This window comes from Hyla sarda, chromosome 3 (assembly GCF_029499605.1).
Source record: "Hyla sarda isolate aHylSar1 chromosome 3, aHylSar1.hap1, whole genome shotgun sequence".
In the NCBI taxonomy this organism is placed as follows: Eukaryota; Metazoa; Chordata; class Amphibia; order Anura; family Hylidae; genus Hyla; species Hyla sarda.
The window spans coordinates 404,446,383-404,458,426 of record NC_079191.1 but is presented as its reverse complement, the minus strand read 5'-3'; the positions used below and the strand labels follow the sequence as shown (position 1 = coordinate 404,458,426).

Sequence of the window (12,044 nt, the reverse complement as noted above, 5' to 3'; positions counted from 1 at the left end):
CAGGGCAGTCTCGGCAGAAGAGGCTCGGGCTGGTTCCTCGAAGACACTTCGAATCTCTGTGAAGAAAGAGTGTACAGAGGCAGTGACAGGATCATTGCGGTCCCAGAGCGGTGTGGCCCATGACAGGGCTTTCCCAGACAGAAGGCTGACCATGAAAGCCACCTTTGACCTTTCAGTTGGAAATTGGTCCGACATCATCTCCAAATGCAGGGAACATTGTGAGAGAAAACCACGGCAAAATTTAGAGTCCCCATCAAATTTGTCCGGCAAAGATAAACGGAGGCTGGATGCGGCCACTCGCTGCGGAGGAGGTGCAGGAGCTGGCGGAGGAGATGGTTGCTGAAGCTGTGGTAGAAGCTGCTGTAGCATCACGGTCAGTTGAGACAGCTGGTGACCTTGTTGCGCTATCTGTTGCGACTGCTGGGCGACCACCGTGGTGATGTCAGCGACAACTGGCAGCGGGACCTCAGCGGAATCCATGGCCGGATCTACTGTCACAATTCGGCAGGCTGGAGGTGGATCCTCTGTGCCAGAGAGGGATTGGCGTGGACCGTGTCGGTGGACCGGTTCTAAGTTGCTACTGGTTTTCACCAGAGCCCGCCGCAAAGCGGGATGGTCTTGCAGCGGCGGTAGCAACCAGGTCGTATCCACCGGCAAGGGCTCAACCTCTCTGACTGCTGAGATAGGCGCGGTACAAGGGAGTAGACAAGAGCAGGGTCGGACGTAGCAGAAGGTCAGGGCAGGCAGCAAGGATCGTAGTCAGGGGCAACGGCAGGAGGTCTGGAACACAGGCTAGGAACACACAATGAAACGCTTTCACTGGCACAATGGCATCAAGATCCGGCAAGGAAGTGCAGGGGAAGTGAGGTATAAATAGGGAAGTGCACATTTGAAGGTACTGATTAACCCCTTAAGGACTCAGGGTTTTTCCGTTTTTGCACTTTCGTTTTTTCCTCCTTACCTTTTAAAAATCATAACCCTTTCAATTTTCCACCTAATAATCCATATTATGGCTTATTTTTTGCGTCGCCAATTCTACTTTGCAGTGACATTAGTCATTTTACCCAAAAATGCACGGCGAAACGGAAAAAAATCATTGTGCGACAAAATCGGAAAAAAAACGCCATTTTGTAACTTTTGGGGGCTTCCGTTTCTACGCAGTGCATATTTCGGTAAAAATTACACCTTATCATTATTCTGTAGGTCCATACGGTTAAAATGATACCCTACTTATATAGGTTTGATTTTGTCGCACTTCTGGAAAAAATCATAACTACATGCAGGAAAATTTATACGTTTAAAAATGTCATCTTCTGACCCCTATAACTTTTTTATTTTTCCACGTACGGGGCGGTATGAGGACTCATTTTTTGCGCCGTGATCTGAAGTTTTTATCGGTATGATTTTTGTTTTGATCAGACTTTTTGATCACTTTTTGTTCATTTTTTAATGGTATAAAAAGTGACCAAAATACGCTTTTTTGGACTTTGGAATTTTTTGCGCGTACGCTATTGACCGTACGGCTTAATTAATGATATATTTTTATAGTTCGGACATTTACGCACGCGGCGATACCACATGTTTATTTTTTATTTTTTTTACACTGTTTTATTTATTTTTTATGGGAAAAGGGGGGTGATTCAAACTTTTATTATGGAAGGGGTTAAATGACCTTTATTAACACTTTTTTTTTAACATTTTTTTTGCAGTGTTATAGGTCCCATAGGGACCTATAACACTGCACACACTGATCTCCTATGCTGATCACTGGCGTGTATTAACACGCCTGTGATCAGCATTATCGGCGCTTGACTGCTCCTGCCTGGATCTCAGGCACGGAGCAGTCATTCGCCGATCGGACACCGGGGAGGCAGGTAAGGGCCCTCCCGGTGTCCGATCAGCTGTTCGGGATGCCGCGATTTCACCGCGGCGGTCCCGAACAGCCCGACTGAGCAGCCGGGTCACTTTCAGTTTCACTTTAGAAGCGGCGGTCAGCTTTGACCGCCGCTTCTAAAGGGTTAATACCGCACATCGCCGCGATCGGCGATGTGTGGTATTAGCCGCGGGTCCCGGCCGTTGATTAGCGCCGGGACCGACGCGATATGATGCGGGATCGCGGCGCGATCCCGCTTCATATCGCGGGAGCCGGCGCAGGATGTAAATATACGTCCTGCGTCGTTAAGGGGTTAAAACCCATGCGCCAATCAGTGGCGCACCGGCCCTTTAAATCGCAAAGACCCGGCGCGCGCGCGCCCTAGGGAGCTGGGCTGCGCGCACCGGGACAGCACAGACGGGGAACGAGTCTGGTAAGCGGGTCAGGATGCGCATCGCAAGCGGGTGCGTCCCGCATCGCAAATCGCATCCCGGCTGGGGACATTATCGCAGCGCACCTGGTCAGCAGGTCTGACTGGGGCGCTGTGAACAGGAGAACGCTGTTAGCGCTCAGGGGAGGAGCGGGGACCCGGAACGCTCGGCGTAACAGTATAAAGAGTACCCTGGTATGGTTATGTCCCAGTCATTACTTTAAATAAACCATGTCTCAGTAACAGCCACTAAATCTACATTCTCAGAAACCATTATTGACACAAGTTCATTTTTATGATCTAGTCAGTCACTGCAGATGAATTTTAGCAATATGATTATGTATGGTTATTTAATCTTATATAACTAACATAGCGGAGAAGCATTGAAATAAAAGTGCAATGAGTGATTCCTTCAGTGTAAATACACCTCCCACCCAACGTGACATCATAATAGATCATTCAGCTATAGTTGGTGCAGAGGCAGCAGTCACGTCCGAAATCTGGTGCCATATTAGAAGGCACTTATATATATTAGCCTGGGGGTTCAGTTCCAAATATAAAGAAAATGACCCAGGTTGGTTGGGGGTCAATAGACAAAATTAACCTACCCCAAGGCCGAAGCCTGGGGTGAAAAAACCCTTATTGCTCAACCCTTAAAAAGTAACCTTTATTGGTATATATTAAAAGCTCCCCAGTGTAAAGTTAAAATAACCCCTGACAGGTAGGGATCGACCGATATCGTTTTTTTAGGGCCGATACCGATAATCGGTGGAAGTTAGGGCCGATAGCCGATAACTTATACCGATATTCCGGTATAAGTTATCGGCTATTTATCCCCCCGCGACACCGCTGCAGATCATTGATTTAAAGTGGGTGCTTTAAATCAATGCACTTCAGTGGCTTTTGCGGTGCCATAGGCCGCCGCCGCCACCACCCGCTTCTCTCCCCCTACCTGTCAGGGTGGTCCGGGCCTTCCTGTAGTGTCCGGCGGCATTCTGGGTGGAGGGTGAACCGGTCCGGGCTGCCCTTCTTCTCCGGGGTCCTCTTCTCCACTCCGGGCAGGCTCCGGCCTAGTAACGCAGCATAGACGCCGCTGCGCAGTGATGCCCGTGCGCAGCGACGCACCTGATGGCACGGTGTAGCGGCGTCTATGCAGCGTACTAGGCCGGAGCCTGCCCAGAGTGGAGAAGATGACCCCCGGAGAAGGACAGCCCGGACCGGTTCACCCTCCACCCGGAATGCCGCCGGACACTACAGGAAGGAAGGATGGATGGCCCGGACCACCCCCATTACGGGTAAGTTAAAAAAATTTTAATGACTCGGAGGGTGGGGGAGGGGCCCGACCGGTATAGCGGTATGGGCAAAAATCCATAACGGTATACCGCCCAGCACTACCGTGGCGGGTGCGACGCGGGGGGGGCGGTCGCGGTGCGGTGTGGCGGGTCGGGAGGGGGGGCTTTCGCGGTGCGGGGGCATTATCGGCTTATCGGCAAGGTAATTGCCAATACCGATAATGCCCAAAATCGTGATTATCGGCTGATAATATCGGCCATACCGATAATCGGTCGATCCCTACTGACAGGTGTGTACAGGGTTAATGAGGGAAAATTCCCTTACAGTATATGTGGCTACTGTAGCCACATGTACCTCTTGAGAACGCCGCGGTGCAGCGAAACATGTAGGGGTGGGCATACTTTTTGAGTTTTAACCAACCCTCTGACAAGGCAGTGTGAGTGTCTGCAGCACCGCACTTTATACTGTAAGGGAATTTTCCCTCATTAACCCTGTACACACCTGTCAGGGGTTATTTTAACTTTACACTGGGGAGCTTTTAATATATACCAATAAAGGTTACTTTTTAAGGGTTGAGCAATAAGGGGTTTTTCACCCCGGGCTTCGGCCTTGGGGTTAGGTTAATTCAGTTCCAAATATGAGATACAATTGGAAGAAAATCCTCGGTCTTCAGCTCCTGAGATTCATTTCAGATCTGATTCCGCAGATTCATAGAGAATTTGGATCCCAAAGGCAGGAGTCCTTGCTCTTGTACAGTACAACATCAGCATCAGCGTTTACCAGTATGCAAGAAATTGAAGAAAATGGAAGCACAGAAAATGTGGGGTTTCTGTCTCCCAAGCGCTACTGTGAAAATAAGTCAGGATGCCAATGGATACACAGGATTCTTTTATTTTATTTGTATGTAAAGGGTACAAGTGGACAACGCGTTTTGGCATGTTCTCACGCCTTCCTCAGGTCCACAACAACAATTTTGCGGTGTCCTGCTCGTGGGTTCCTGTGTATTGGCGACGCCATAGAGCGCCCCGCATCTTTTTTCATTCTCTTCACTCCTTCTCCAGTATGCAAGAAGAAAAATTATCACCATATATATTACCATCATACTGTTACTGACCATATCCTGTATACTGACCATTATTACCAATAAAACCTTTATGCAAGAGCCAAATAACACCGTAATATAAGAAATAAATATTATCACCATACATATTAACATTATACTGTTAGTGACCAAATCCTGTATACTGAGACTAATATTATCAATAATACCAGTATAAAAGGAGGAATGTTATCACCATACATATCACCATCTACTATTATTGACCAAATCCTGTATACTGAGACCAATATTGCCACTATTACCAGTATACAAGGAGGAATATTATCACCATACATATTACCACCATACTGTTACTGAACACATCCTGTATACTGAAACCAGAAATACTAATAAAGCCAGTAAAAAAACTAAAATGGCCGCCACTGTATATCTTGTAAGAGATGTGGTACAACCCTAAAACACATTATTTTTGCCCTGTTTTCCTGATTTTATGTACCTGCATATTATTGAATAAATATGGAGATTTTTTTTTTTTTTTACTGAACTTTTTATTAAAGTTTTTCATACAAATATAAAATAAGCATAAGAAAACACAGGCAGATAACAGTCATGGCGGCACCCATGATCAATGACATATGGAGATTTTTTTAAAGAGCAAAAAATTTCTGTGCTGGGCAATTGGTTCTTTTGCATACTAATTATCAGAAGATGTTGGGCTGCACCTGTCTGTGCACAAAAGGAAACGCCTTTTGCTTGTGCTGAAATGAATTTTTTTTCTGTTGAAATTAGTGATTATATTCAGAACTATATAGAGGTAGATACCAGCTGTGCACAGAATCTGTATACCATATAAATGATTATATACAGTGACCATATAGTGGTAAAAACTAGCTGTGCACCGGATCTGTTTTTCATATAAGTAATTATGTACGAGAGTAACGAGACCATATAGAGGTAGATACAAGCTGTACACAGGATCTGTATGCCATATAAGTGATTATGTACATTACAATATAGAGGTAGATGCCAGATATATATAGGATCTGTATACCATATAAATGATTATATAGAGGACCATGTAAAAGTAGATACCAGCTGTACACAGGATCTGTATACAATATAAGTGATTACAGTTACATCTAATGACTCACAGGTGACTTCTTCTCTGATGGCAGTGTTCCTTTTCACTTCTTTTCCATCCAGCCCAGACCACCATGTCGACTTCTTCCAGCCAAATCTGGTAGCTAGATAGCTAGCTAGCTTGGTAGTTCGGTAGCCAGGTAGATAAGTATGTAGGTAGGTAGCAAGATAGTTAGATATTCAGGTATGTAGGTAGGTAGTTAGATATTTGATTCTAATAAATACCAGTTTTGTGGAAATTTGGGGTCTGATTCATACCAAATTGAATCTCTCATTTTTGTATATGCCAAAGTATACAGAGGACAACTCCAGAGATGTGTACTATAGTTTATTAAAGGAGTACTCCGGTGCTTAGACATCTTATCCCCTATCCAAAGGATAGGGGATAAGATGCCTGATCGCGGGTCTCCCGCAGCTGGGGACGCCCGCGATCATGCACACGGCACCCCGTTAGTAATCAGTCCCCGGAGCGTGTTCGCTCCGGGTCTGATTACGGTCGACTGCAGAGCCGGCGGCGTGTGACGTCACGCCCCCGCCCCCGTGTGACGTCACGCTCCGCCCCTCAATACAAGCCTACGGGAGGGGGCGTGATAACTATCACGATAGGGGATAAAATAGGGGATAAGATGTCTAAGCACTGGAGTACCCCTTTAAAGGGGTTATCCACCATAAGATGATTTTAGTATGTACTTGCGTAGTGTGAGGTCATTTTTCTTCCTCCTACACCTCAACCTCCCACGCATTGAAACATACCTGTGCTCCCATCAATGCAATAGAACACTGTTTTCTAACCAGGGTGCCTCCAGCTATTGCAAACCAACAATTCATAGCAGAATGACCTACCTCCCACCCAGTGGTCATTCCATACATTGAAGCAAAGACAGGCTCCCTCTGAACACCTGACTGGTGATGTAATGTCTCTGGACGCACTGCGATCTGGCAAAACCTGAGACGACACTCACTTTGTCTACTGTTGAAAATAAACATTGGGGCAAAAATCGCAGGGAAATTGCAGGATCACCATCAAGCACTGGTACAGACGCTATATTACACACTAACTTTACAGAACCTGTAACATAGTCAAATAAAAAAAATACTAGAATACCCCTTTAAAAATTGTTTGCATAAAATGTTTCTAGGCCGAAATTCCCTTCCTGAGAGTCAATGCAAAATATAAGCATGGCTCAGTGGTTTTTGAAAGAAAATTGGTGGCAAACAACAGCATTGGATTACCTCATGGTGAGGGAAAAGGCGGAGGTTCAATAAGTACAGTATAATAAAACAAAGACATAATAAGTAAATACACATATGATATATAAAGTGCATGATCCTTTTGAAATGTATACAATAAAAATGAGTACCATGAAGCTAGAACTCCCTTTCCCTTCCTTCTCATTGTCCCTCACCTGATACCTGAGGGACCTGATAAAAGTGGTCTCGGGATATGTTTGCCAACATCCTATTTGCTTTTAACACTATGAAACGAATGTCATAAAAACATCCTTGAAGTTAAAAAAAAAAATATATTAAAAGTGACAATTTTTTTCCCCTTCTCTCCTTTAGCGTTTTACGATGGGATAATGAGACAGATGTCTCTCAACTGGAAGGACATTTTGACATTGTTATGTGTGCCGACTGGTAAGTACATTAAAAAAACGGTAACTAGCGTATCGGGGGGAAAAAAAATAGATTTGTTGAAATAATTGCACTGCTCCGCTCTCTGACGGCTGAACAAAGTCAACAAATGAAGCACTAAACCACCTTAACCTCAACAAATTAATATTCATTCTATGTGACAGTCATGAGGTAGTCTTCTATCAGAGAGTAACTTCTACCACATTATTTCCTGAAGATTGATTTTGAGAAGCATTTCCATTTTGCGAAATTGCCTCTGTTTCATGCTTGACGTATCAGTAAATGGACGACTTAAGCAAATTGCAAATAATTATGGTTCAGGGAGGAACAGTCTGAAGGAAAGAGAGTTTATCAACACAAACAGCTCAATTAACTTACTTGTTACTAAATATCTGACTATTGATATTAGCACATGCAAGGTTGTGTGATTTTTATTTTTTTTCTGGCCAAATCAGGTTTGGCATGGAGACGATACGAGATGTAACAATGTGTTGTGACACGAGCTATCTTAAGTGGGGTCCAGAATAATTCATGTATAAGAAAACGCCTCTGAGTGATCTGTGGTCTTCAGTCGGATTCTAACAGCTATTTAGAGTGCTTTAAATACATACGGAGGCTTGCGCCAAACTCGGCAACTTGTACACGTCAATCGCTTGATATCCGAAGCAAAGTATATCTGATATTTCTGACGACTGCTGAAGTTAAGTAGACAGTTATTAATGGCAAAGTAATAGGGATGAACATTGTATCATGTTCTTTATTCTCTGAATTCATCATCCTACGACGTACTGTAACATGTAATTAAGAGAACAGGTATTATTTCAGCGCAGCTGACAGAAATAGAATATATGTTTTACGTATATTACTGAAAAGGGCTAGATTTTATTTTCCCAGTTTCTACCGGGTTTTTTTTTTTTGACTGTTTGTTCTAGAGCATATGGTATGATGTTTTTCCAATATTTATTCATCAAATAGATTTTTTTTATATATCCTATATTTTATTTTACATTTGTTTATTTATTATCTTTTTTACCCTTCTTATTAATGTTCAGAAAATATTTCCTAAATGTTCTTTTTTCAGTTAGATATTGCATCAGTTTGGTCATTTAATAATCGTATTTTAAAGACACATGCTATTCTCGTTATATACACACATACATTGATTATCAGCCATAATGTTTATACCAGCTGCATAATATTGTTTAGGTCTCCCTCATACTGCCCGAACAGCTCTGGACCATCATGGATTCCACCAGACCTTTGAAGGGGTACTAGGGTACAGATGTGCTCACATGTAACTTATCACTAAGTTAATTTTATATGCAATTTTGCATACAGTGGTGATCAAAAGTTTGAGCAACCCAGGTAAAAATTTTTATTAATTTGCATAAAGAAGCCAAGGAAAGATGGAAAAATCTCCAAAAGGCATCAAACTACAGATTAGACATTCTTATAATATGTCAACAAAAGTTAGATTTTATTTCCATCATTTACACTTCCAAATTAACAGAAAAGAAAAAAATGGCATCTGCAAAAGTTTGGACTCCCTGCAGATTTTATAGCATTCACTGCCCCCTTTGCAAAGCTGAGACCTGCCAGTGTAATGGATTGTTCTTAATCATCATCTGGTAAGACCAGGTCATGTCAATCTCAAAGGTTTTAAATGCCCAGACTCATCTGACCTTGCCCCAACAATCAGCACCATGGGTTCTTCTAAGCAGTTGTCTAGAAATCGGAAACTGAAAATAGTTGACGCTCACAAAGCTGGAGAAGGCTATAAGAAGATAGCAAAACATTTTCAGGTGTCAATATCGTCTGTTCGGAATGTAATTAAGAAATGGCAGTCATCAGGAACAGTGGAAGTTAAAGCAAGATCTGGAAGACCAATAAAAATATCAGACAGAACAGCTCGCAGGATTTTGAGAAAAACAAGTCAAAACCCACATTTGACTGCACAATCCCTCCAGAAAGCCTGATGCATTTTGGAAACAAGTTCTGTGCACTGATGAGGTTAAAATTGAACTTTTTGGCTGAAATGAGCAAAGGTACGTTTGGAGAAGAAGGGGAACAGAATTTAATGAAAAGAACCTCTGTCCAACTGTTAAGCATGGGGGTGGATCAATCATGCTTTGGGGTTGTATTGCAGCCAGTGGCACAGGGAACATCTCACGAGTAGAAGGAAAAATTGATTCAATAAAATTTCTGCAAATTTTGGATGCTAACTTGATGCCATCTGTGAAAAAACTGAAGTTAAAGAGAGGATGGCTTCTACAAATGGATAATGATCCTAAACACACCTCGAAATCCACGGGGGATTACATCAAGAGGTGTAAACTGAAGGTTTTGCCATGGCCTTCACAATCTCCTGACCTCAACATAATTGAAAATCTATGGATAGACCTCAGTGCGTGACAGCCCAGAAATCTCAAAGAACTCCATGGATTGGGCTTGTTTTTACAGCACATCCCACAGACAATTAATCAGATTGAGATCTGGGGATTTGGAACCCAAGTTTACACCTTGAACTATTTGTCATGTTCCTCAAACCATTCCTGAAAATGTTTGCCATGAGTCTAGGCCATATCCTGCTGAAAGAGGCTGCTTGCATTAGGGAATCCCACTGCCAAGAAAAGAATGAACTGGTCGGCACATGGATCCACACAGAACATTGTCCAGACTATCACACTGCCTTCACCTGCTTGGCATCCTGGTGCCATCTCTTCGCCAACTGAGCGACATACCGGCATCTTCATGTGAAAAAGACATAATCCATTGAACCAGGCCAACTTCTACCTTTCCTTCATTGCCCAATTCTAAAGTTGTTGTACCCGAGGCTAAGCAACTCACGCACAACAAGCTGCAGTGACACCTGCCACCTTTCTGTCATTACCAGCTATAACGTATCTCATCAATTTGTGCTACAGAAGCGTTTCTGTGGGGTCATGCTTAAGGCTAAGTTTCCACTTGTTTTTTTTTTCTGGCAGTTTTTGGAAAACTGCCACTGCAGTTTTTGAGCCAAAGTCAGAAGTGGATCCATAAGGGAGGAGAAGTAGAAGTCATTTATATGCTGGGAGTTTCATATAGAATTCCACTGATGTTTTTGGCCTGCGTTTATTTTTGGCTTAAAAACGCCAGAATAACTGCCACTGTTTTTACCTGCGTTTTGGTATTTTTTCTGGCGTTTTGTCTTGCGTTTTTACCTTTGTGTGGAATTTGCATTTTTTGGCCCCTTTGGCATTTTTTGTACAAAATTAGTTGGGTACCAAAATAAAAAAATAAATAAAAAAAAGGATGCAGTAAGGATGTCCCTGCTCCTCCCCAGAGCGCTCGCGGCGTTTCTCTCTCTGCAGCGCCCCGGTCAGACCCGCTGACCGGGAGCGCTGCACTGACACTGCCGGCGGGGATGCGATTCGCATAGCGGGACGCGCCCGCTCGCGAATCGCATCCCAAGTCACTCACCTGTCCCAGCCCCCGGCTGTCATGTCCTGGCGCACGTGGCTCCGCTCCTTAGGGCGCGCGCGCGCCAGCTCTCTAAGATTTAAAGGGCCAGTGCACCAATGATTGGTGCCTGGCCCAATCAGCCTAATTAGCTTCCACCTGCTCCCTGGCTATATTACCTCACTTCCCCTGCACTTCCTTGCCGGATCTTGTTGCCTTGTGCCAGTGAAAGCGTTTAGTGTTGTCCAAAGCCTGTGTTCCAGACCTTCTGCTATTCCATTTGACTACGAACCTTGCCGCCTGCCCCGACCTTCTGCTACGTCTGACCTTGCCTCTGCCTAGTCCTTCTGTCCCACGCCTTCTCAGCAGTCAGGTTGAGCCGTTGCCGGTGGATACGACCTGGTTGCTACCGCCGCAGCAAGACCATCCCGCTTTGCAGCGGGCTCTGGTGAATACCAGTAGCATCTTAGACACGGTCCACGCCAATCCCTCGCTGACACAGAGGATCCACCTCCAGCCTGCCGAATTGTGACAGTAGATCCGGCCATGGATCCCGCTGAGGTGCAGCTGCCGAGTCTCGCTGACCTATCCACGGTGGTCGCTCAGCAATTGCAGCAAATTGCCCAACAAGGACAGCAGCTGTCGCAGTTGACTGCCACGTTACAGCAACTTCTGCCACTGCTACAGCAGCAACCATCTCCTCCGCCAGCTCCTGCACCTCCTCCGCAGCGACTGGCCGCTCCTAGCCTCTGCTTGTCCCTGCCGGACAAATTTGATGGGGACTCTAGACTCTGCCGTGGCTTTCTGTCTCAATGTTCCCTACATATGGAGATGTTGTCGGACCAATTTCCCACAGAACGGTCTAATGGGGCGTTCGTAGTGAGTCTTCTTTCTGAAAAGGCCTTGTCTTGGGCCACACCGCTCTGGGACCGCAATGATCCTGCCACAGCCACAGTCCAGTCCTTCTTCGCTGAAGTCCGTAGTGTCTTCGAGGAACCAGTCCGAGCTTCTTCTGCCGAGACTGCCCTGCTGAACCTGGTCCAGGGTAATTCTTCAGTAGGCGAGTACGCCATCCAATTTCGTACTCTCGCTTCTGAATTATCTTGGAATAACGAGGCTCTCTGCGCGACCTTTAGAAAAAGGCCTATCCAGTAACATCAAGGATGTGCTGGCCG

General features: G+C 44.7%; 1 protein-coding gene across 2 annotated transcripts in view; it reads left to right on the top strand.

Moving 5' to 3' along the window:
* The window catches only part of CAMKMT (calmodulin-lysine N-methyltransferase), a 502,992-nt gene that overhangs the window by 407,347 nt on the left and 83,601 nt on the right, over window positions 1-12,044 (top strand). For both annotated transcript variants that reach the window (XM_056568123.1, XM_056568124.1), the window contains exon 8: window positions 7,360-7,434. In XM_056568123.1, the coding sequence (XP_056424098.1) occupies window positions 7,360-7,434 (75 nt within the window). The remainder of the gene's footprint in view (window positions 1-7,359; window positions 7,435-12,044) is intronic.